This window comes from Aedes aegypti, chromosome 2, assembly GCF_002204515.2.
Source record: "Aedes aegypti strain LVP_AGWG chromosome 2, AaegL5.0 Primary Assembly, whole genome shotgun sequence".
Classification (NCBI taxonomy): domain Eukaryota; kingdom Metazoa; phylum Arthropoda; class Insecta; order Diptera; family Culicidae; genus Aedes; species Aedes aegypti.
Genome location: NC_035108.1, coordinates 431,565,271 through 431,591,537, shown reverse-complemented (window position 1 = coordinate 431,591,537; position 26,267 = coordinate 431,565,271). Strand labels below are relative to the sequence as shown.

Genomic DNA, 26,267 nt, shown 5'->3' with positions numbered 1-26,267 from the left:
CATAGTAAAAGTTTGTTTCATGGCAAACTTGATGATCCCGTGAACCGCAATTGTATTGGTTCACATGAAGTTCTAGGGGAAGGGGTGGTAAAATGAACACCTTAAGGAAATCATCTTGTTTCTGATAGAAAAACGAGGAATTTGTATAGTTCAATTGCACAACATCAAAAATGGGGATGTAATCTATGGCATCTATAGCATCTATAACATGAATTCAGACTAAAATAGCTAAATTTTCACATATTTTCATCGATATCAAAAAGCGATGCAAATGTTCATTTTACCTGCACTATGTGGGTAAAATGAACAGCGGTTGGTGGTAAAATGAACACCATGCAAAAAAAGTGAGCAAAACAAATATTTCTGGAAATTTTCATTGCCTCACCGAAAATATATCCAATAATGAGTGTAACCCATTTAATAAGAATTCGAAAGTTATCAGATTTGGCATCATATCATGACGATATTCACCTCACTAAAAGACCTCAAGTCTTCCGAGCTAAAAGTTACGTCAGTTCTAATTTTCAAACGTGGTTTTCTAAAATCTCAGTTTTTGTTGATATTTTCACTTCAATTGACCTCCTTATCAACTCGAACACTCAGATTTATGCTCTAAATTGTTCGTGCGTGATAAAAATTCATTGAAATTTTTTTCTCGGTAAAAGGTGTTTATTTTACCACCCCTGTTCATTTTACCACCACTTCCCCTACATAAAAATTCATTACGAAACATTTTCAAAAAGTTCAAAACAAGGAATCGAAAATTTCGTCTAGGCATTCTTTTATAAATTCTTAAATTGGTTTCTAAAAATATTTAAATTTTGTTTTCCATTAAAATAGTTTTCAGATTCCAATATGAAATCTTTCAGAATGAAAGCTCTGTTACCTTCATGCATTACTTTAGGTTTTCTTTGGGATCTTTTTGCCATGTTGCCTACTTTTCTAGGATTTCGTATTAATTCTTTAGTCATTTTTTAAAAGGAAATTCTAAGAAATTCTAGATAAGTAGTAGAATGGTATGGCATTTAAATTTGAGAAGCATTTCTTTGTTAATTCATGAATTGAGCCTTCATACGCTCTTACTAGAATTGTATGTGATATTTCACAAATTTTCACAACCTTCTTTATTCTCAAGTTGCTTGTGTTTCTGAACAATAAGTATGTACTACTTTTTTGGATAAGCCTCTCGCCTTACAGTTTCTTTCAAGTCATGTTGTGGATGAAATAACGTGGAATTGAACTTTTTGTCGTATACACTTTATTTTTTACACCTAATTCATTTTTTACGCCTAAAATGAAAAAAGTTGAGGAACTTTATTGAAATTGCTGTTGAAGCAGTATTTTATTAAAAATTTGAAAATGTTACTTATAATATCGTTTCATCCAAGGTTTCCATATTACTAATATTTTGCACCATTTTTTTTCGTTTATAGTACCGTAAAAAGCAGAAACAAAGTCGGAACATGGATCTAACATTAATAAGCAAAATCATCGCACTATTTAAAAACAATTATGATTAAGTTCTTTCGACATAAAGAATAATTGTTTTAAATGATGCGAATGGCGCATTTGGTTTACAATCTTAAATTTACTGTACCCAAAAAATATTTCGCTCTTTTTCCTGTTATCTATCACTGTTAGTTTTCCCTAAGTTCTCATTCTCGTACGTCAGCGTTGAATCCGAGGATAACGGGGAAGCAGCGGAGGACGCCTGATGTGTCTTGCTGTGTCGCTTCAGAAGGTTCCTAAAAGATATTTTCGTTTGAATTTCAAATAAAATAAGTCTTAAGTGTCCTTACTCCGATGAGAACATCTGGTGACAAATATTACATTTGTGTGTGCTCGTCGTGTGATGCCGCCGCTTGTGACTGAACAGACCTTGCCTCGTTCCGAAGGACCGATCACAAAAGCCACATAGGTGTTTTACACCATCGTGAACTTTCCGGTAGTGTCCCTGGCGCTTGTACTTGCAAGCGAAATACTCTGCCTTGCAGCCCCGTTCACATTTGTAGGGCCTTAGACCTGTCGCAGTGTTTAACAAAATGTCATTACAATAAATACTAGTTACGATTATTTTTGTTTCGGGAAAAGTTAAATGTAGCATAAATTTATTCCAGTCCAAAAACGGGCAATCATTTTTTTAATTTATCAGTCTGTGCAGAAATGGGATTGTTGATCATAATGCCTTTCAATCACAGACATCGAAGTGTTAATGTCAAATAGATCAATTCCGTTGAATGGGTGCTGTTGAACTTGAAATTCTACATCAAATTTTTGCTATGAAAATTGCTGCTTACCAAGATGGCCATTCATGTGGTTGTCGAAGCGAAGCCTTTGCACTTCTTTTCCGCAAATATTGCACGTTATATGTCGCCCTTTATAACCCTTTTTATCGCTTCCTTCAGTGTTCGTTGTCCTCACTATTTCTGGATTATCCGGAGTATTCAGGCAAACGATTTGTTCTTTTTGTGGACTTATGTTGTATAGATTATTCTCTACTTCATCAATGTCTTCATCTGAGAAGCTTCCGACTTCAAACAAGTCATCTACTGAAATTTCGTCTTTCTGAATATTGAGTGGAAAAGTACCAATTTCATCATCATTCGTAGCAATCTCGTTCATCAGAACTTCCTGGACCTCCCAGCATCGTGTCTGATAGTCTCGAAATTCTTGCATACGTATCCGACAGAGAACGCAAATCCAATGGCTGATTCTGTCACTTTGGGAAACCTAAAACAGAGATCGTGAACCAATATCTCTAATCTAATGCCAACAATCAAGATATCTATTCATCTTGGGTGGAGACTATAGGGCTTAGATGCAAGATATTTCCCACATAGATAAGCATTACAACGAAATTGAAAAGGCGATAGATAATCTGATACCTACCACAATTGAGAGAAGTTCCGAAATCCATCCGGATAGTCCATTCTGGTGGAAAATGTCTTCCAGTGATTCTTCACTCAGGCACAATCGGCACACCTTCTGAAGGCTTTGACTGGCTTTGGGATCTTCTTCGATGATCCGCGAAACACTCATTGTCAGCTAGTTTTTGTATTTATGTATCTAAATTGTGATACTTGAAGCAACCGCAACTTGTGTGTTGTGATTTTCTAATTTATGTACAAATTTGACAGACATAAATTACACTTTTATATCGGCATACTCGTTAATGACAAAATATAACCCATTTCAGAGCGACTATAGAATTTTGTGTAATGCGTTACGAACGAATAATTCGAACGAATTATTATGAAACGCAAAAATTTTCTTTGTCAGGAAATAATCTCTCTCCTCAAAAGGCTAAAGTGGTTCACCTAGAATGAACTTATCGTCAAGAAAAAGTAGATTTTGTATGAAAATTGACAATTCTCCTAGCATATGGCCGGTACGCTAATCATAAGTACTGTACAAAAGGATGGGACTATTGGAAATGTCTTTCAATAACGGAAACTAGTACACGAGAATTACTGTAGAAACAAACATTAACTTTATTAATCGGAAATAAAACGAGAATGAATTCTAAACGATGTTCACACTTCAATGGCGCTTTCACTTTTGAATGAGAGTGGGGATGAATGGCGCGCTGGATGCGCTTAACAAGCTTTTCGCCATCACAGTAGGTGATGCTTTCGCGTGTTGCCTGATGTGCGTCACAGTTGACAGCACAGCCTTGGTAAGAGCATCTCGATCGTTGCTCCTTCTCAACGATCACCACCGGCCAAACCGAGCATACTAGCAAACTTCCGAAGCTTCACCTGCCCAAGTGCCTTGGTGAGTATATCCGCAACCATCTCCTCTGTGGAACAGTAAAGCAGCTCCAAAACTCTTGCTTCACACAGCTCCTTCACGAAGCACTGACGAGTCTCGATGTGCCTCGATCGCTTCGTTGTCCGTTCCGAACTGACGAACTTGATGCAGCTCTGGTTATCTTCCCAGAGTGTCACCGGCTTGAACGTTGGCTCACCGAAATCCTCAAACAAATGCAGAAGCCAAACAGCCTCTTGGCTCGCCTCGCTCAACGCCACGTATTCCGATTCCATCGACGAGAGTGTGACAAAATCTTGCAGACGGCTTGTCCACGAAATCGCTCCTCCGGCATACATGAACACGATACCACTTGTAGACTTGCGAGACTTCAAATCGCCCGCCCAGTCCGCGTCCGAGTATCCAACAAGCTTACCTTCTGAGTCTCCGTATCTTAACTGCCAATCTTTCGTCCCTTTCAGGTAGCGCACCACACGTTTGGCTGCCACCCAATCGGCTTCAGTCGGTGCACATACGCATCGTCCCAAAATCGACACACTAGCAGCAATATCGGGTCTCGCACAGACGGCGATATACAGCAACGCTCCCACTAGACTCCTGTACTGGCCATTCGATTTCAGTGGTGGACTCTCCTCTCTGGTCTTGACGAATCCATCTTCCATCGGGGTTTTCGCGCACTTGGCATCGATCAAACCAAATCTCCCAGCAACGCGGTCTATGTAGTTCTCCAGCGAAATACCGTACTTATCACCTTCTTTCCGGATTTCCATTCCCAGGAAATAGTTGGCATCTCCCAGGTTGGCCATCTCGAACTCCTTGCTCAGGGCAGCATAGATCTTTTCGATCTCCTCCTCGCTTTCGCAGCCCAGCAAAATATCGTCGACGTAGACAAGCAAATACAATCGCTTTCCGTTGACCACTTTCGTGTAAAAACACGGATCAGCTCGGCTCTGTTTGAACTTCAAACTTTGGAGGAAGGCGTGAAGACGATGATTCCAACAACGAGCAGATTGTTTCAACCCGTAAATGCTTTTCACCAGCTTACACACCTGCTGCTCCTTGCCTTCAATCACGAAGCCACTTGGTTGCCGCATATAGAGCTCCTCTTCCAGCTTTCCGTACAAATATGCGGTCTTCACATCGAAATGCTTCAGCACCAGGTTCCGTTTCGAAGCGATGGCAAGAAGTGTACGCAAAGTTGTTTGCTTTACAACCGGTGCGAACACTTCATCATAGTCTTGCCCATACTTCTGATTGAATCCTTGGGCGACCAGACGTGCCTTGTACTTCACAGCTTCCCCAGCAGCGTTTCGCTTGATTTTGTACACCCACTTGCAGCCTACTGGTTTTCGCCCAGCAGGCGGGTCTACCAGCTCCCACGTTCCGTTCTCCTCGTGAGATCGCAGCTCTTCAACCATTGCTTTTCTCCACTCAGCACTCTTTTCACAGCTCAAAGCCTCCTGTAGCGTTCTCGGCTCCATCTCCTCCTCTGGGGGAAGAGTGCCTGCCACGAAAATTTCCTCAATGAGCCGCCGTGGAGGTACACCTTTTGTTGACCTTCGAGACCTTCTTGCGATTTCTTCCATCGGAAAACCATGGAACGAACTTGTACTTGATGCCACTGAATAGTCCGAAATGTCCAACTCTTCCACGTTTTCTTCTTCTTCTTCATCGCTACTTTCTTCTGCTTCAGGTACTGGATCGATTTCTTCAATCTTATTCCCCAACGATATAACGACTTCTTCTTTCTCCTTTTCAGGAACTACCGATGCTTCGTTTTCTTCCCCAGGAAACTCCTCCTGACGCCCGCGGGGCACCTCTTCTTCACGCACTTCAACGAACTTCGCATCGCGGCTTATCAAAATTGTATCGTTTTCAGGGTTCAGGAAACGATATGCTTTCCTTCCTTCCGCGTACCCGACAAAGACCAACTTCACTGCCTTCGAATCCAACTTTCTCCGTTTCTCCTTCGGCACATGAACGTACGCCTCCGAACCGAAAATACGGATATGGACATACGACGGTTTCTTACCGTGCCACAATTCATACGGTGTCTTTTCCTTACCCGACGACGGAAGACGATTTTGCAAATAGTTCGCCGTGTTCAACGCTTCACCCCAATACTTTTTGCTCAAACCGGACTCAAGAAGCAAACACCGAACCATTTCAACTTCGTACCGATTCTTCCTCTCCGCTTTACCGTTTTGTTGCGGAGAATACGGTGCCGTTTGTTGCAAGACGATACCACTTTCAGCCAAGAAACGCTTGAACGCCGTGCTCGAATATTCTCCTCCTCCATCCGTACGAATGATTCGTGGATACCGGCCGAACTGGTTCTTCACCAAACTACAATACTCGCGCACTTTTTGTTCAACTTCCGACTTCGCCTTCAGCAGGTATACCACCGTGTAACCACTGAAATCGTCCACTAGAGTCACAAAGAACCGATTGCCGCTGGGTGTGGCAACTTCCATCGGTCCACCAACGTCCGAATGCACTAAATCGCCAACCGCTGACGAATTACTTTCGGATCGCTTCGGAAACGAAATCCGACTCATCTTCCCTTTCAAACAAACTCCACACACGCAATTTACATTACATTTCTGTAATTTCAGACCGAAACCCAAATCGTGTCGCACTATTTTCGCTATTGCTTCCGGATCGCGATGACCCAGCCGACGATGCCACAGATGCTCACACGATTCTGGATGGTTCTCAGTCGTTGCCAGTGCTTGCTCAGGGAACTGCTTCAAACGATATAACCCCCCGCTTCGCTCGCCTACCAGCATCACTTCCTTGTCACGTAGGACTCGACAGCCGGATTTCTCGAATACAACGCTGTATCCAAGATCACAAATCTTACCTACGGACAGCAGATTACCAGCGAGGGACGGCACGTGGTACACATCGTTGAGCGTAACGTTCATCTGGATTCCACTTCCCGTTAACGATGCCACTTTTCCGGTTCCGGAACCACCAGACTTGATGCGGGTACCATCGGCCAAGCATATTTCCACGCTTTTACTGCGATCCACATCACTCAGTAGCTTCACGTCACTCGTCATATGCGACGTCGCTCCGGAATCCAAATACCACTTTCCGGGGGCACACGGACTCGCTGCTACCAGACACATTTCCATCACACCGCTCGAAACTTCCGCGGCCATGTTCACTTTCCCAGTATCTTTCTTCACTTTGTCCGACTTTTCTTTCAACTTCGGACAGTCTCGCCGGAAGTGTCCGGATTGATGGCAATGATGGCACACAACACTTTTCTTCTTTTCGAATTTGCTTTTGCCACTCATCGTCTTCAGAGCCTTTTCACTGCTCTCCACACCACCCCCACACGCTTGTCGACGACGCCACTCTTCGCGCAATTTGCTTTTCACAAAGTCCACAGTCACTTCCGCCTCCGGTCGGCTCTCAATCACATTGATGAGGCTACCATACGACATCGGGAGGCTCGAAAGAATTAACGCCATGAACACTCTGTCCTTTAATCCCTCTCCCATCACTTCCAGCTTGTTGTGCAATGCCGTCATGCCATTCAGATGCTCCAGCAGGTTGTCTTCTTCTGCTAACCGCACCGAGCACAACTTCCGCAACACGTGCAAAGTCGAAGAAAGAGACGACTCCTCATGAATTTTCTTCAATGAGTCCCACATCTCCTTCGCAGTCGTCTTCCTGATGATGTGGACCAGTTGCGTGTCTTCCACAGCCAAACCGATCATGGCACGAGCTTTTCCATCCTTCAGGATCCAGTCGGCCGACGGCTCGTCAGGCTTGTCTTCCACCACAACCGCGAATAGCTCTTCTTTCACCAGGAAAAGTTCCATCTTGAACTTCCACACCGCGAAATTATTGTCATTCAACTTTTCGAACGATACCTTCACGTCCGCCATGTTGTTGCACACACACACACGCGACGCCTCAACCGAACCAAAAAATATCTTCGAAATTGAAGCACAACTTTACCGGAAATACCGTTCTACAGTTTTCAGTATACTGCCGGGACCATAACCTATTGGAAATGTCTTTCAATAACGGAAACTAGTACACGAGAATTACTGTAGAAACAAACATTAACTTTATTAATCGGAAATAAAACGAGAATGAATTCTAAACGATGTTCACACTTCAATGGCGCTTTCACTTTTGAATGAGAGTGGGGATGAATGGCGCGCTGGATGCGCTTAACAAGCTTTTCGCCATCACATTAGGTGATGCTTTCGCGTGTTGCCTGATGTGCGTCACAGTTGACAGCACAGCCTTGTTGGTAAGAGCATCTCGATCGTTGCTCCTTCCAATAGGGACAAGAAACGGTCAAGGAATGATTCCGCTATTGAACAATCGATAGAACCGGGTAGAATAATGAACAGATAAAAAGTTGTACGGAATTTGAACAACGATCCTGCGAATGAGAGCCAAGATTGTTATCTGTTGGTCATCTCATCATATTGCAGAAGGATTGATAAATTCGAAACAAGTTGTGCGTTGTTAGTCGAGAGGGGTTTGTTGGCATTTACATTGATGTCGTTCATTTACATTTGAAGTGGAATATTGTAGAAAATTGTATGTGAAAATTATATCGGCCAATATTACTTTTTATGCTGCGTAAAATATCTGCCTACAAGGCTAAGGAGTATAATTTCGTGCCGAAGGATCTCAACCCCCCGAGTGCACCGGAACTACGCGCAGCTATTCAGCATGATCACGCTGAGGGTTGTGGGTTTTAATCCCACCGGTCGAGGATCTTTTCGGGTTGGAAATTTTCTTGACTTTCCAGGGCATAGAATATCTTTGTACCTGCTACACGATATACACATGCAAAAATGGACATTGGCATAGTAAGCTCTCAGTTAATAACTGTGGAAGTGCTCAGAACAACACTAAGCTGAGAAGCAGGCTCTGTCCCAGTGGGGACGTAACGCCAGAAAGAAGAAAAAGAAATGAAGAAAAAATGGACTACCACGTAAAAAAATTGGTCCAAGTGTTGTACAGGATCTTATGAGTAGTGTGAAGAGAAAAGTTCGTGCATTTGGATAAGGAATTGAAATTGAATAACACAAACATGGGACAATATTCATAATATGTTTGATTTTACTCCCTGAAATTTTGAAGATGATTGGTTGAACGTGCGAATTTTGCCAAATATTTGTGTGTGTCGCAATTTGATTCCGTACGCCCTTTAATCTTTCGAGAATTTAATTTCTGTGGTTCTTCTTTGCTTTGGAAAATCCTAGCTGAATGTTTAAGATATCCTGAAACAAATTCTTGGATAAATTCCCTAGGAAAATTCGTAAAGAAATTCCTTGGGAAATAATCACGAAATGAATCACTAAGTGATATCTGAAAATTTGGTCAAAAACCCTGAATAAATTTCTGATAAAATTCCCAAAGAAAATCATGAAAAAACACACACATTTAAACTGTGACGGATTTCACGCCAATCGACACGCGATTGGCAGCACCCCTCCAGAATTCAATGAAACTTTCTGAATGCAGTGGCGTCTCGTCCTAAGGAGCACTCGGTGCACTGCACAGTCAAAGATTTCAAACTAACAAATTAAAAATCTATATTATAATTCTCAATACTTGCAACATTCATAATGTGCAGTTTTTTGAAAATGTTATTTGGTTTCAGCACCTCTAATTGGTGCATCGCCCTCAGTGAACAAAGCCAGTCTCCACAGTTTGATTCTCCCTCCCATGGTCTCGCTTAACCAGCAAGCGAAAACAGCAAAACAAACAAGACAAATTGCCATGCGTTTTGCAGAGAATGTCCACTTCAGCCGTGCACTCTCTCTTGTGCACAAAAATAGCGTGTATGGACACAACAGGAATGTGCATTTGTATTGGCATTTCTAGACCAACAGTTGCGTTGTATAGGTAAAATCTGGTTCACTCCATTTTGTGCACCCGAGAGAGAAATAATTATTGCCCATGGCGTGGTTGGTGAGAATTGAGAAAGCGCGCGCAACTGGCGTCACGACGTCTGCTGTTGGAAGAGATAGCGTCAACGCCAAACATGCGTATGAATATGTTGCATGGAGCATTTCGCTTGTAATATTTGATTCTGAACGAAAAAGTTTTGTTATGCTGAGCCTCGAGAACAGTTTGATGAAATGGAACATTATTATTGATATAATTTGGCCAAAGTGAGTAATTACTCGTGGGTTTGATGCTCACTACAAAAACATGGCTACTCAGCAGTGGGCTGACATATACTCATTGCGTAATAGGAGGGTTTCAGCATTCAACAGTCATCATTTAATTTAAGAGCCTTTATGTACACACCTAGATTTTTTTCACGAGCTCGGCTGTGCGATTCTCGGTTTCCCGATTTTAACCGAGACTCAGCTAACAATTTGTCCGGTTGCTTAGCAACGAAGCATGATTTACTGATACTCGGCTTTTATTTACTGAGATCCCAGGAAATTTGTTTTCCGACTTCTCGGCTGTGCGGATCTCGGTTAAAATTAGCCGAGATTCGGCATTCTAATTTAAGTGTGTAGATCTCAAAAAAACAGTGTACAAGGATATGTCCCAACTCCGGACATCGTCCAAAAATTAAGATATCGTGATAAAAATAACAAGCCATAAAAACAAGAACTATCATTTAGAACAACATCGTTAGATACAATGGAAATTCGCAATTTCGCGGAAGCCTAAGAATCTACGATTATTGGTCTTCACCGCAAAACGAGACGAGGTTTTATCAAAATTGTTATAATCATTTAGTTTCAAGTTGGACGTATTTCTGGCTTGTATCGTATAAGACGTTATCCAAAATGCTTAAAAATGACAACTAGGGATTAAAACAAATGAAATAAAAATGTTCAATGAGCAACAAGTATAATAACTACCTGGAAGGGAGAAACCGATACGAAATTTATGTACGTCAAGGTGAGCCGAGATTCTGCTGTCACGAACTGTCACTGTGAGCCCAGATCTTAAACAATGGACAAACATGATAAAAGCGCGTAATTCATCAAAACATATTTTTGCATTTTATCAAATGTGACAAATAATCGATTGAAAAGCTATTCATGCTGATTCAAAAGTATTGTCACGATAGCACCTTTTATTCTGATTGAATATAAAGTATTCAAATACTCATAATTTTACTTTTTCCAATAAAAACGAAAATTAACTGCATGGAAAACTTTGGCCCTTTTTCCATGTTTGTCCAGAAAGATCGAAAGTACACATCAAAAGAAAGCTAGCGATTTTCATCAAGTCTGCCTTGATTGTCGTTGGCAAGTTGGAGTTTTCTTGCAGTTTGAAATAACTTTGTGTCATATTTCGTGTGTAGTATCGGTGCCTCCCTCCCAGATAACTACGAGACACTTGAAGATTGCGTCCAATATTAGAAATTACATTATAAGAAGGATCATTTTTTTACTGAAATACATTTTAAAACACAATTGCAAAATTCGTATTCATAATTAATTTTAACAGTTTGTGCAAATCAGTGCACATGTAATCAAATTACTCACGGGACGCCTCTGTCTGAATGTCAAAAGTATGTGAAACTAAGATACTTTGCATATTTTGTTTTTTTTTTTTTAAATCGATCTAGATTAACATTTGGAAAGGGTCAAACTTTTTTTTTTATTTTTTTTATAAACCCGTATAATTCAAAAACGGTAAGACCTACAAAAAAGTGTTGTATAGGGGACTGCCGTGAAATTTCCTGACGTTTAAGAAAAAAAGTCGAATTAAAAAAACGGCCACTTCAGATTTTGATCATCCTTAAGCAAAAAGTTTCGTAATTAATTCGTAATTAATAATAAAAAAAATATCAGTAATGATCAATTCAATGAAGTGCAAATCGACTCAACAACAATCAACTCATTTCGTGACGTATGTACTGCAGTTATCCTGAAGATAAAGTAATATAAGGTAATATTTCGTTCATTTGAAAACATAATAGTGATCTAAACTTTTTTTTATGATTTTAGATAGCAGCAGAACACTTTGTGAAGAAGTAATCTGTTCGTCAAAATAAATTCTGAACGTTCAAATACAGAGGACATATGTATGTATATACTTCATGGCCGAAGCGACAGTTTAAAATGTGCATAAATGTACCCAAGATTAACAAATATTACGGTTATTAAGAAAATTTTCCGGTTTACGGTAGCCGCAGAGTTCTACCGCAGCTGTCAAAGTTCTACCGCAGACTTCGAAATCATTCTATCATTAAAGAAAACGATTCAATCATAGTATGCTTGAAAGAGAAAATGCTATGAAAAAGAACAACAAACAACAATCATCAAGACGGTATCCAAGGTATCATTGAAGCCTACTGATGATTTACAAGTGCAAATCAGTGACACAGTGCAGTCACTGTGGTAACTTTTCGTTGAACCGTAAAACGGAAAGTTTTCCCTAAAATTGCAATATAACAGATTAAAACTGGTTCGATTGATATTCTATTTATTTTTTATCGTTTATTTTTGTATAAGAAATATTCTATGAAAAAACATTGAGAAATAATATTATATTATAAAATGAATACCGTTAGAGAATCTAATACGTTCAATATGCGCGTACAATAAAATTCATCTGATTTGGTATATGAATGCAATTTGCATGGATTCCGATTTCCATATACGATTCAGATAGAAGTTATCTGATACAAATGTATGTCTATATATGTATGTTTATTTATTTGTGACGATAACCTATTAGTTTTAAACTTTTTACAAGGTCAAGGAAGCTAATATATTGAAATATTGAACTCTATCTATAGGATATTAATATGAATGTTGTGTGAAAAACAATATGGAAAATAGCTATATGTTTTTGTTAATGATTTGAATCTGACGACTTCTCAGAGTGCATAATTCTTATACCGCAATAATAGGGAATACTCCAATAATGGGTAAAATACCCTATTTTTAAAACAGCGAAGGAGATATTTTGCTGTAGAGAACGGACTGTACTCAAAAAGGGTCAACTCCAAATTACATAAATTTCTGTGGCGAATGAGAATTTTTGCTTTTTGCCGGTCAATGAGTAACTCGAAATAACAGTGCAAGGCATCAACAGACGTCAAGATCCAATGTAAACAGATGTAAACAAATCATATTCAAAACAAAGTGCGCTGTTTTAGGATCGAATGATGCAGCGTCGATCATTCCAAAGAAATTGTTCTGCTTGTAATATCGTAGTTTGTACTTAAAAAAATGTCCTCAGTCGTCCGTGATATTTCGCCTCAGGGTTCAAACAAGGGCCTTCTGCAAGTTTGCCGATTATGTTTGAGCGAAGAATTCCTCGAGGATATTTTCAACCAGAATGACCTGCGTACGTGGATCTCTGATTTACTCTCGATCAAGGTATGTGTTGTGTTTGTTGCGTTAATTATTGTGTTATTTCTATGAGTTTGTATACCGTAATACGGGGTAACATTGATCGAAATGACCTCGCCAAAAGTTCGAATCAACATTTATCCCATTTATCGATAGAACATTTTCAATGGATGAATGAATGGTGCTGCCTTTCTTATATGCACGATAATTAAGACTATTGGGGCTCTAAGCCCTTTTAGAAATTATCTAAAATTTTTAAAAAATCTCAGAAGCCAATACCGGCATTGAAAGAGGAAAAATTATTACTAATTAATAGCGAAAAAGCTTAAAAACTAGCTGTGCAGTTTGAAAGCGCTCACAATTTTAATTTAGGACTTACTAATCCAATAGAAAATTAAGTTATTCAGAATTTCAAAAACATTCTCAATCAAGAGAACATTTTCGAAAATCCCTTAAAGACTGATTTAGAAGATAAGAGAACTATCTAAAAAAAAAAAATCAAAAATATAAAAGCCCCTGGCGACGACGGAATTTTTTTCATCCGCATCAAGAAACATACAGAAAGTAGCTTATCATTCATAGTTGATATGTTTAACAAATGCTTGCAGTTGGCATATTTTCCTGACAAATGGAAAAATGCTAAGGTTGTACCAATTTAAAAACCAGACAAAAATCTTGCAGAAGCTTCTAGCTATCGTCCAATCAGTTTGCTTTCCTTCATCAGTAAACTTTTTGAAAAGGTCATGTTGAACAGAATGATGGTCCACATCAATGAAAATTCAATGTATGCCAATGAACAGCTTGGATTCCGACATGGACATTCGACAACTCACCAACTTCAACGTGTAACAAATTTGATACGTTCCAACAAATCTGAAGGCTATTCTACTGGTCTTGCGTCCTAGTTTTGAACGAAAAAATCCAATGAGTAACGTGGCTGTCATATGAATCCCCGAAAATATGCCACCGATCGATAGAACTGTAACATCTGCCTAACAATATAGTTAACAGGTCGAGGCGACAAATTTTTGCCTGTCTAGTGTTAGTAGTGACCAACGCTACAACATCTAGCCGTTCAAAACCAGGACGTTAGGCAATAATTTGTCGTTTCGATTGTGTTGTTCATATATGGCCCTCTGTTAGTTTTCAACTTCTATTCATTTCTCTCATCGCTCGCTTGCGATTCTATCCATCATATTTCTTTCATTACTTCCCTTGCTCCCTTCCACTTTGAATAGTATCGCGTTCACCGAGAAAAGCCAATAAATGCTCATTTTGGTCCACTAGAGTTTGTCCCTTCGACAGATACGCGTACCTATTTAGATCTCAACTGTAAGGCCGTCTTCAGTGCCATGTACTAGGCTCGATTTCTAGTACACGACACTGAAGACAACCTTACAGTTGAGGTCGAGCTACGCGTATCTGTCAAAGGATACAAACTCTAGTGGAAATCAATGGTTTAGTACTAAATTCGGTTTTCATTTATTTATAGGTATTCCACTAAACAGCTTGAACATTTTTTATAATATAGAAGTTTGTCCAGAAATTCAAACCGGTATTTTTCTAGGCGTTTGCTATCAATTCATGTAAAATACTTCAGTAAATATGTCTAATTTATCTCTCTAAATTTCATTAGAAACAGATCTATAAATTCCCTAAAACAATTATGCCAGATTTTGCAGTCCGATCTTTCAGGAATAACCTACGAAAAAAACTGATTTCACAAACAATTTTTTAAAACCTACGGCTAAAATATCAATGGATTCCTCCGAAAATTGATGAGGAAACTTTTCAGAGATTTATTTAACAATTTCCTCCCGTGAATTCATTTAAGAACCGAGGCTACTCCATAAATTCTAAATAAAAAATCCTCAAAAACTTTGGAAATTCATACAAGTATCAACTGTTTCATTTTTTAAGGGGTAACGTAAATCCATTTAAAAGATTTTCTTAAAATTCCTTCTAATGTTCAGCCAACAAAATCGCTGCGACAATCCACCAAAGAATTCAGAACATTTCTCAAGCATTTTGTTGCAAATTGCTTGAGGAATTCCATGAATAACTCCGCAAAAGAGATTCTTCTTGGGGTTACTTAACGACTTCGATAAAAAAAGAGATCGTATTTAAAAAAATCAAATTGAATTTTTCATTTAATTTTAATATTTCATCCCAGGTAACCCAGAACGATTCAATCAGCCATAGTATTTGCGCTGTTTGTAAGATACGCTTGAATGACTTCCGAGAGTATCAGTTACGATGTTTGGAAGTGCAGGATGTGTTGCGAAGTGAACCCATTGTGATCAAAGATGAGAAAATCTCACCGAAAGAGGAACTGGAGGAAAATTCACCGTCTTTCGAGTCTAGTCCATTGCCAATGCTTGAACCATTGGAGGAAACAGTATTGGAAGCAAATTCAGATCAAGAAATGATGGTTAACAATGCATCCCAAAACCAAGATGGGTTTATTGAGGAGTCTAATTTGAACGACGCTGAAAATTATCCAGACGATAAACTGCCCGAGAACAGTCAAGCGGAAGAACCTCATGACTCGTCGACAGTCGAAGTTCTACGGGTGGTAGGATCGAGTGCTGACGAAGACGACACAGAATCGGAGATCCCCTATAGCCAAGAAACGAAGACGAGTGCAAAACAGATCATGGCTTGCGGAATGTGCGGAGAAAACCTTCCGAAGGCTCGCATGGAATCGCATATGAACAAACATTTGGGTAAGTGCTGTCTGTGGAGTACACTGTTCTTAACACGTGGTCTACGCATAAGTCAATAGTTTTTAATAGAAAGTTAGGGATCGCTTCACTATTAGTTGTAGTTTCATGAGTGATAGGAATGTGTAGATTTTTTTTTTCTATCTTTATTAACGAGATTTTTAGCCCTGGCCTAGTACATCTCGGGACCAACGGCTTTACTTCCCTTCCGAAGGAAGTCGTCACTATAACTGGTTGCGTCATAAGTGACTAATGTCGGGGATGGGATTCGATCCCAGGTCCTCGGCGTGATAGGCGAGTGTTCTAACCACTACAGCAGGTCCGTCCCCTGTAGAATGTGTAGAAGCGAAGTATTGTGGACAAAGTTATTCCAGGATATTTCTAGGTCAGGTTGAGTGATAATCACATAAACTTCCTTTTAAAACTGTTCAATCATTTAGAAACGAAATGTTTTCGTACAAAAAGTGAACAGACACGTATTTTATGATAAGTTTGGGATTTCGATAAGTTTTTTTTTCCAAAAACTTTTTTTTTACAGGTTTGAAACCATTCAAATGTGAGCGAGGTTGCATCAGTGTTTGTTTCACGAGCGAATACAATCGTGTCTGGCACTACCGACATATCCACGATGCGCCCCAATACTGGTGCTTTAGTTGTAAGCGAACGTTTGGATCGAGACAAGGACTATTCGGCCACAAACAGAGATTCCACTCAACGAAGTCGCATAGATGTACGATTTGCGCCCAAGCATTTGTGACGGAGTAAGAATACTGATCAAACATTTTTCTATGAATCATTTCTAAACGTTCACTGACTGTCCATTCCAGGTATCGTCTGAACAAACACATGCTGGGCCATGGCATAACGGACCGGCAGTTCTCGTGCCCCACGTGCGACGCTTCTTTCCCCACGGATTACGCTCTGAAGCGCCATGTAGCCAGGAAACATGTCCAGCTGTGGCGATGACTTTGGTAAAAACTGGCTGCAGGCCATTGCAAACCAATCGGACGCTTTATGTGAGGGCGAAGCCATACTGCCGGATGTGGAACCAGGTGTGCCTGAAACGGAAGCCGTTGAAATCGATTCCGATCCAGAGGACTTAATGATTGTTTAATAAACGGTTATGTCAGAAATCGAGTTTTAATAGATTTTTATCCGAATGAAAACGGGGATTTTTATGCTTTATGTGGAAAAAGTCTTCGAATCATCTTAGATCACAGCCGAACTTCTTCAGTTTTCCCGTAGGTTTAGTTTAAGTAGCAATTGTTTTAATTGGCTTGTTCTATAAAAGACATAATATAATCCAGAAAGACAAATCTACAACAAGCGAATTGATTTTACGCATACATATTCGAAATTGGGACAACGATAGGAAAGTCGAATCTTGGAACGTAAGAACTTTGAATGGGCTCCTGGCTTGTAAACTGCGACATGTTGACGTGAATGTGGTATATACCAGTAGGAAGATTCAAAATTTGAAAATGTTTGAAAGTTCAATCTCCCATATCTTCCTTACCATCCTAACCATAAAAATAGTGTTCTGTTAAATTTTCAGCTTTCTAGGTGGTGTTTCAAACACGTCAGTACTGTAATGTAAGTACAAACTTATCATCCCATAGTGAATCTAAGAAGGAGTCACGTATCAACCTTTGGAGCCTCTAGGATACCTGGATTGAATAGATAAAAAATCACGAATCCCCGCTGAACTTCCATCTATTTTAGTCAAGGGATTGTTTTAGGTATTGCTACGAAATTCTTCTATAATTTCTCCAAGATTTCAAACAGCGATAGTATATTCAAAAAAATATATGAGACGAAAAATGTGCGGATTTTATTCCAGACACCCTACCAGGAATTCTTCAATGATATTAGCAGAATTTATTCATTTAATTTATCTCCAAGAATTTTACGAGAAATTTCTATAAAATAATGACAGTAACTTCCCAGCAGTGGAAACCTGTTGATGGCACAAGAAATTTATCCAGAGATTTATTGTGCAATATGTTCAACAATTTTATTCCAATCTTCCAAGAACATTCGTTTATGAGTTATTGCTAGGTAACTTTCTGACACATCTGTAAGAATCTCTGTATGAGATCCTGGAAGTTTTCTTGCAACTAAATTTGGTGAAATCATTCAACTCTATGGACAAAGGGAGAATTTTGGAGAAAATAGAAAATTCATCTCTTAGTATATAAAGCTGTGATATCCATACCGTAGGTTGTTACATTCGATACAAAAATTTACCATAAAAAAGCTGTTGAGTTTGTAATGTGTCAAAACAGGTAACTCGGGAACTTCGTGAAAATGCCTTTCTCGTTGTTTTGCTTATCAAATATCTAGTCCAGATTACTCTCCATAACTCGATATTCCGTTTCTCGATATCGAGTAATGGAACCATAGTAAAAGTTGGTTTCCATGTCTACTTCAATTGTCCCTTGGACCGCAGTTGAACGGATTTTGTGTTATATTATTCAATCTCTTGCTCCCTTCAATGTCGAATATTAGAGATTGGAGACTGTATAAGTCCTCCGGAAAATTAAAAATAAAAAAGACATTGGAGATTTTTCTGATTGAAAATGAGACTTTCCATTAAAAACAGAGGATTTCTTTTAGTGAACAAAACGGACACGTGGTTTTAGCCAAACTTGTGTTGTTTTAAAGCAATTTTGTAGTTGATCCCAATGATCCGATATCGACTGAATTCACTTCGAGAAATTTGCCTAATTTTGTTGTAAGTAGTTGGTAATTTATCTAGAATTTGTTGTATTGTTTTCCTAATAGCTGTAGTGGAACTTAGTAGAGAAATCAAATGAGGTTTCTGCACAGACTCTCCAGTAAACATGTTTTACATGATCATTAATTACGAGGTGATTCTAATATGTGATTAAGGTATTCGAAACTAAGCTTTTCAAATAGCACATCTCACTAAGCATTTCAAAAAACTTTCGAGACACTCGATCCCCTTTTAGATACATGTACTGATGAAAGAGTAATTGCATTAGAAAAAAATATGTGTAAAATTTTGTTTGGATATTGTTTACCCAAACCTCAACTGAAATGCGTTTGTTTAAAATCACATCGGCCAAAATTTTATAGAAAATACACTGAATCGTGAATCACAAGTCAGTTCCATCTGCATTTTGGTCCAAATTGAGTTGAAATCAGTTTTCAACATATTTTTCTAAGCTCTTTCAGCTACCTCAATGAGATAACATGATTTGTTTTGAAAAGTTAGGAAAAAACAGCAAGTCAAATTGTCCCATAATGAAAAGTAACCGCATATTAGTCCCACTACAGATTTCCGCACCCTATAACACAAAAATGCACCATGTTTCCATCATTTTTATATTTTTCTCGGAAAGATATCATAGTGAAAAGCAAATTGAGAAATTTTCATTAAGATTGGAACATTTTTCAATCCTGTGGAATTTTTTTAATAGCGTTTTGACTCATATTCCGCACACTTAAGGCCAACAGTGACTTCAAATGCATCTGATTGGCATAAATTGGCTGTTATTTGTGTAAATTTTTGTTTCTTCGCAAAGTCTAACTGTTAGCTGTGGGGTATACCAATAATAATGTTGATTTAATTAGTTTTAGTATTGTATTAACGTAAAAGTATGGCACAACATTGTGTTTATTCTGTCTCATATTCCGAACACCTTGATTCAAATTCCTAACAGCACGTATGAATAATTTCACAAATAAATTTATCTAAGTTCTACTGGTCTCATACTATAGAATCATCACTACTCCCACGGTATAAATTATATTTGAGACGTTAAAATTGAATTGCAATTGACTGCCATTTCCTTGTTATTTGGTGACATATTTCAGTGAAACATTTCAACCAAATCGCCAAACAAAACAGAGTGTTTGGAATATGAGTCTGTTTGGAATTTGAGACAAAACGGTATTCGTAAGGTACCGCGGGGTAAGTGGGTAAATGGGGTAAGTGAAAACAATTGATATATTTTACTGAATATGTGAATTAACGTTTTAAACTCATGCGTAAACCTTTGAGGCCATTAAGAACATTACGATAGGTAACAGATTTCTGAGATTTTTCAGCCATTTTTGCATAATAGAGTGAAAAATTGTTAACCTGTCAACTGTTACTCCGTAACAAGTTGGCGGCGCACAATCTTATTCTAATATTTTCAGTGGAAAAAAGTTGCGGAAAATAATTTCCTGTACCACTTCTTAGTTGTCCTCTGTGACAGTTTCAAACTGCAATAAAAAAAGTTTTAGAATTAATTCGACGTAGACCTAAAAATAACTAAAATTAAACACTGTCAATTTTCTTATCAGGTGGGGCAAGTGAAAAGTTTATCATTGGAGATTGAATTTGAGTTTTCTCTTTAAGTAGCCATAAGTAACCATGGTTCGCAATTATCATAGAAAAACATAACGTGCTGATAATTCAAGAAACACTATACTCTAGGGTTAAAAGCTATTAGAAATCATGGAACTTCTCTAAAAGATGTTGCTAAACATTACAATATTAATATGTCTACTTCGGGCAGCCAATTAAAAGGAAGACGTTGACTGAAAAGTTGCAATAATAGAGAACACACGGAAATCTCGTGGAATGTCTATGTAAGCTAGTTCAAAACATAAAAATGGGGTAGAGGTCTATCCACATAAAAAAGATTCTAAATACGTTATTGAAGGATTTCTCCCGAAGAGTTATCCGACATCATATTCGACTTTCTCAAAAACAAATAACGAGCGGTGGAAATTCTACCGAGCAGAAATGCATTTGCTGTCCTATAATGTAAGAACTAACATTGGAAATGTTGTCGAATCACTTCAACTAACATAACTGAACAGAAGAAAATTCAAGTGAAAAGAATAACATTTTCTTTGTTTACATGTTACTTATGTTATTGTTCATTGGGAAGCCTTAACAAATGTTAAAGCTAATAGAAATCGTGAATATAACTGTTTGTTTTCGAAATTATTGTTCAAAACGGTAAACTTTTCACTTGCCCCACTTTTGGGGCAAGTGAAAAGTAAGGAGACATTTTTCAAAAACTTTTTCTGTATTTTTTTCTTCAACTTTTCATAAAAATCAATTTCAGCATGCTGCTTATATTTGGTGGGAGTCAAGCTAAAAAATATACACGATCTCATTTGTTTCAATTTAAAGTCTCTAGAATTTGAAGAATCTCAACTATGCGAATTCCATTACCCACTTGCCCCACGGTACCTTATAGAAAACGAGTTTGGAAACTTCAAAGCTCATTTTCTCAATGCCTACTTTTTACAGATGGGACTGACTTGCGATTCACGGCAGTACATATGTGTAAAATTGGGGTGACTTAGCAAAGCAATTATTTTATTATATTTTTCATCATCAGAAAAATCATAATTCTACGAAATTTCCACGATATAACTGTACTACACTAAAGTTCCCAAATATAATAGTACTACACCACATATATACCTAATATCGGTATATTAAACGAGGAATCAAGTATATCTATACGATAATTTCCAGCCTATATGTTTCAAATCATACTAAACAGACACACATCTCAAATAAGTGAATTCCAAATTGCGTGTTTTTTTTTAATTATTTAAATCTTAAAGTTGTAAAAATTTGAGCCTCTAGAACAGGTCTGCACAACCATTTGGCTGAAGGGATTGCACAAAAGTTTTGGCTGAAGGAATTGAAAGAGAGATGATTGCTGCATAGCATCATGCTCAGGATTATGCGATTTAGTAAAAATTGTATGAAATTAAACTTCAAGTTGCATCGTACTCTAGCGCAGGATCCGTTTGAAAATCCAGCCCAGGACTCCGTGAGATGATATTCAGGATTTAGTAAGAATCATACTCAGAGTTCCGTCAGAAATTCTCAACGGATTTTGTCATAAATTTAACTTAGTTTATAAGATCTCTGCACTAGATGTTGCGAGAATCTTACCCAGAATTCTGAGAGAAGTCTATCTAGGGTTTTGAGAAAACCCTTCACAAAATTATTTGAACCCTTGCCCAGTGTTTTGTGAGATGTTTGTGCCAGATTTGTTGGTAATGTTGGTGAGAATTCTGTGGAATCATGCAATTCGCAATTATTCCGTAAAAATAATGTCAAAGATTTTGCCCATGAGTTCGTAAATGATTCTATATCGCTTACTGAATTTTGTGAATTTCTGGGAAAACGCAGCATACGATTGCGTAACATAGTATTTGATGAATTTAGGCTTTTTTTTCTAGGAATTCAGTTTTGTCTTTAAAACAGTACAGGCAAACATAGAAGATAAATTGATCTTGAAATTCCATTAACATAATTCTCTCGTAAAAAAATCACAGTTTGTTCTTATAATGAACTTCCAACAAATCGTAAAATATATCTAACGGTTATTCAATCTTCTACTGAAGGCATACCTAGCCAAATGAAGAATTACCAAGCTAAAATATTGCCATGAAATTAAACCATAAATTTAATTAGTTTGCCTTGGTATATTCTGAATTCAAGTCAGCGAGTCGTACGTTGGACAGCTTTGCTCTAGAATATAGGCATAGTTATAACGTAATTTTGAACAAATACCCATTAAATAGTTATTCGTCATTTTGAACAAACACCTATTAAAGTAAACATGCCTTTCGCTCAAAATGTTACAATTATTTGGTAATATCGATTTTATTTAACCAACTACCGTGACCGTCCCTTATTCCGCGCAGATCCTAACTCTACGCACTATCACACAAATCATCAAAATCTAGTGAGATATTGAAAGGAATATCGAGATATGGAACAGAAATGATTCGAAAAGCAGCTTAAGTAGACTATCTGAATTCAATAAATTAAGTTTGATTTTCCGTATGATGAGTAAGAACATCTATTGATAGAGTTTTCATTGAATTTGGATCTCCTTGTTACTGGATCTCCGACTTATCTATTTTCTTCAAACCCGGACTCGACCCGAACCCGAGACATTAATCTAATACCAAACTAGCTGATTGAAATTTGAAAATCCTTAAGTACGCAGAATATGGGACCTTCATGGTACAATAAATTTAATTTGAATTTACTACTCTTTAATTAATGTTCGAATCCTCTGAGCAGAATCTCAATAGAGAAACTTAAAAGTAGATGGAGTATCGTATACCTTTTAATTCCACTCCCAAATGCTTATCTTTGACAGATACGCGTATTTCGACTACCACTTGCAGTCTTCTTCAGTGTCAGTTAATCGTATCCACTCAGTATCCACAGAGTGGATACGAGTAACTGACACTGAAGAAGACTGCACTGCCCATAACTGCAAAACAGTCACATTCGACATTTTTGACAAAATGGAGTTAATACCGGGTAGAGTCATCAAATGGCAAATACTTTCGATCAACTTACTGAAATCTGTGAGATTGTTCTAGAAAATTCGAAAAAATACCAAGTTGTTTTGTCACATTGGCAATTGTAACCGCATAACAGTCACATTGAGATTGTACATGAGCCTCATAATGCAGTAGCAACGAAATTTCTATCAGAATTTTTTTCTGACTATGCACCTTATATGCGATATGAGTTGTACAAAATTTCAGTCTCAAATAAGCACTTTTGAATTTTTAGTGATTTTTTGAAATATTAGTTTCCTCCCATACTGCGATAAAATGCAAACTTGGTATCCCATTTACTCAATGCCTACTTTTGTCGAATGTTACAAATATGCAGTTATGGGCAGTGCAAGTGGTAGTCGAAATACGCGTATCTGTCAAAGATAAGCATTTAGGAGTGGAATTAAAAGGTATACGGTACTCCATCTACTTTTAAGTTTCTCTATTGAATTTACTGAAAGAAAATGTACGGTGATAATGCAAGGTGCTCACTTTGCCTTGCCTACACCTACATATAAAAAGTAAAGAGCGAAAATAGCGTCTCTCAAGCATATGGCTCATCAGCTGTTCGTGCACCATGTATAGCTGAAATACGGAGCACCTTCTGTCAGGTGTAAAATTGGTTCTGTTATTAAATTTAAGAAATTTTCGTAAACTCTTAAACAAAATTAAAATTTGTGTTAACATGAGTGTAAAAATTGTTGAAATAGTTCCTAAATCTACCGATAGCTGCACTTCGTCAGTCTGTCGGTTGTGTTTGAGTGAAGAATCGCATGAGGATATCTTCGAGCAGGAAGATCTTGTCATACTAATTGCGGATTTCCTCTCCATTGTGGTAAGTATTGTATTGCAAATCAACTAGGGATATATTTTCAAAAAGTTCATTTTATTAGATATCTGAGGATGACACATTTAGTCGTTCCATCTGCACCAGGTGTCGGGCACGACTAATCGAGTTCCGGGACTTCAAATGGCGTTGCCTCGAAGTGCAGGAACTGCTTCAGGGAGAACTGTTCGCGGTTGTTGATGAAGAAGTGCCTTTGTTGGAACAGGAGTACGAGGATGTGCAAATCCCTACAGAGGAAGAGGATTTCGATACAGTTGAAGTGGTAGATGTAGTGGATACAGCGGAACCATTCGATAACGAAACGAAAGATGTTGAGCCTGAACATAAGTTTGAATCTATGGAAAATCGGCCAAAAAGGAAAAAGAAGCAACATCAGCTCAAAAGGATCGAATATACAAAATCCGGAAAGAAACGTTACGTTTACGATCTCACCGAAGTCTACCGAAATCAGTTGGAAGAATGCTCGACTTGTGGCAAAATGATCTCGAAAGTTCGCATGGAAGGCCACCAAAATATGCATCAAGGTTCGTGTTTTCAGAAGTTGCATATCAACATACAGTTCTGCTCAAATTCTGAACTTCAGAATAATAGGAGTGAAAGCCAAATTCCATACAAAATGCTCAACTTTGGCATGCACAGCTGTAAGTTTGTTTTTGTGTGAGCAATTGACATGGAATTTTGGCGGAGAAATACAAATATGCTAAATTATATTATCGACATGTTATTTTGAGCGACTTTACACGGTGCTTTACTATTTCAAAATTTTGATCGGCTTTCACTGCTATTATTCCGAACATAACTGTTTCGAAAGTTTATTACGAATTCTCGTTCATCAACAGGCATTCGACCGTTCAAATGTGAGCGGGGTTGCGATGATCGGGATTTTCACTGTCAGCAGCTTCGGTTGCACCACTACCGGAACGTCCACGATGGGGAACGGCACGAGTGTGACGTTTGCCTCAAAGTGTATCGATCCCGTCGAAGTCTAAACTACCACAAGAAGGACGTCCACTCGGTGAAGCCGTTCCAATGCCCGAAATGTTCTCAGGCATTTTCCTCAAAGTATGGAAAATTTTGAATGAATGTTCAAAGTAGGTTCAATAACGTTTTGTATACATTTTTTTTCAGTGCTCGCTTGAGACAACATTTGAAATATCACAATCGTGAGAAGAATCATCCCTGCTCGCAGTGTACCTATTCGTTCTATTCGAAAAATGACTTGAAGAAGCACCTGAAAAGGCATGAACAGTAGGACGAAGAACGTGGGGGTAGTCAGACAACCCGTGCCGAAATTTATTCTCATGATATTATAATGAAACTGAAATACAGTAATTTATTTTAAAAATAGTTCTCACAATTTGTACACAATTAAGGTGAAAATAAACCGACATCACATCTCAAATTTTCTAGAGCTCTAATCTGAAGAACCTTACATTTGAACTCATTTTTTTCATTTATGTTCTAGATTTTTATGACAAATAGGTATTTACCAATTCAAGTTTAAAGCGTTGAAATGGCTTGAGAATCATAAGTTTACCAAAAACTAACAAAGAGCAGTGAGAAAGTGCAAGTGTTGTCTATCAGCTGTATATTCCTCGTTATTAATTTTTGGAAAGTGAAAAAAGTTTTCCCGAAGCTGTTGAAATGGACAAAGTTCAATATTACGAATACAATTCTTTATGCTGTAACCCCTTCGGACTGGACGGCCACAAATCAGTAAGGACAAATCTACGATCGATCAGCCAAGGCCTCATCAGCAAGCTTCATTCGAATGGAGTTCGGTGGATTACGGAAAAGATGAAAATTTGCGTGAAGTGCTCCATTACCGGTGACCAGAAGGCTCTCGTAACGGATTTTCCAGAAGCAATGGCGTTTGAGGAACAAGTTTCACCACTATCTTCGTTGGCGTCGCCAAAGGAAACTCCTTCCTCGGGTGAGTCAGTTGATTCTATAAATAATGTACAAACAATACAAGAGCTTGCTAAATTCTTGGAAATTTCTTTTCAAGTAAAATCTTCACGTTTGGATGCTTCTAGTAGTAACTATCGCAATGCTTCTATGGACGGAATGTTCAATCAAATTTTGAGTAAAATAAAGACTTGGTTTCCGCCTAATATTGTCGATGTTACAGAGGATTTTAATTCCGTTTTATTAAATTTGAACTCAGCTGTTACAAAAGCCGAACCTGACAAGCAAATTTAACTTCTAAAATTACTTCCTAGGAATTGGTCATATGCCAAAGTTAAAGCTCATTTTGACGTGTCT

General features: G+C 38.2%; 3 protein-coding genes across 3 annotated transcripts; 2 read left to right on the top strand and 1 right to left on the bottom strand.

The window, feature by feature from the left end:
- Positions 1-1,310: 1,310 nt before the first annotated feature.
- Positions 1,311-3,140, bottom strand: LOC5569877 (zinc finger protein 34). Its single transcript, XM_001658719.2, has 4 exons — positions 2,890-3,140; positions 2,298-2,730; positions 1,800-2,022; positions 1,311-1,745 (listed from the first exon to the last, which is right to left on the bottom strand). The coding sequence occupies exons 1-4, from the start codon at positions 3,037-3,039 to the stop codon at positions 1,625-1,627; spliced, it is 927 nt and encodes a 308-aa protein (XP_001658769.2). The 5' UTR covers positions 3,040-3,140; the 3' UTR covers positions 1,311-1,624.
- Positions 3,141-12,845: 9,705 nt separating this feature from the next.
- On the top strand, positions 12,846-16,974 carry LOC110677086 (zinc finger protein 121-like). Its single transcript, XM_021847749.1, has 4 exons — positions 12,846-13,112; positions 15,259-15,811; positions 16,347-16,569; positions 16,636-16,974. The coding sequence occupies exons 1-4, from the start codon at positions 12,963-12,965 to the stop codon at positions 16,772-16,774; spliced, it is 1,065 nt and encodes a 354-aa protein (XP_021703441.1). The 5' UTR covers positions 12,846-12,962; the 3' UTR covers positions 16,775-16,974.
- A 6,759-nt stretch (positions 16,975-23,733) lies between these two features.
- On the top strand, positions 23,734-25,404 carry LOC110677085 (zinc finger protein interacting with ribonucleoprotein K-like). Its single transcript, XM_021847748.1, has 4 exons — positions 23,734-23,990; positions 24,049-24,526; positions 24,842-25,064; positions 25,131-25,404. The coding sequence occupies exons 1-4, from the start codon at positions 23,841-23,843 to the stop codon at positions 25,252-25,254; spliced, it is 975 nt and encodes a 324-aa protein (XP_021703440.1). The 5' UTR covers positions 23,734-23,840; the 3' UTR covers positions 25,255-25,404.
- The last annotated feature ends 863 nt before the right edge of the window (positions 25,405-26,267 follow it).

What these genes read in the sequence shown, in the direction of transcription:
- LOC110677086 (XM_021847749.1), top strand. Translation starts at nt 12,963, where the DNA reads ATGTCCTCAGTCGTCCGTGATATTTCGCCTCAGGGTTCAAACAAGGGC. An exon ending in GCATATGAACAAACATTTGG is followed by an intron (nt 15,812 to 16,346) that starts GTAAGTGCTGTC and finishes TTTTTTTTACAG; the next exon opens with GTTTGAAACCATTCAAATGT. An exon ending in GCCCAAGCATTTGTGACGGA is followed by an intron (nt 16,570 to 16,635) that starts GTAAGAATACTG and finishes TGTCCATTCCAG; the next exon opens with GTATCGTCTGAACAAACACA.
- LOC110677085 (XM_021847748.1), top strand. Translation starts at nt 23,841, where the DNA reads ATGAGTGTAAAAATTGTTGAAATAGTTCCTAAATCTACCGATAGCTGC. An exon ending in CGGATTTCCTCTCCATTGTG is followed by an intron (nt 23,991 to 24,048) that starts GTAAGTATTGTA and finishes TCATTTTATTAG; the next exon opens with ATATCTGAGGATGACACATT. An exon ending in TCTCAGGCATTTTCCTCAAA is followed by an intron (nt 25,065 to 25,130) that starts GTATGGAAAATT and finishes ATTTTTTTTCAG; the next exon opens with TGCTCGCTTGAGACAACATT.
- LOC5569877 (XM_001658719.2), bottom strand. Translation starts at nt 3,039, where the DNA reads ATGAGTGTTTCGCGGATCATCGAAGAAGATCCCAAAGCCAGTCAAAGC. An exon ending in CCACATGAATGGCCATCTTG is followed by an intron (nt 2,023 to 2,297) that starts GTAAGCAGCAAT and finishes ACACTGCGACAG; the next exon opens with GTCTAAGGCCCTACAAATGT. An exon ending in CACCAGATGTTCTCATCGGA is followed by an intron (nt 1,746 to 1,799) that starts GTAAGGACACTT and finishes AATATCTTTTAG; the next exon opens with GAACCTTCTGAAGCGACACA.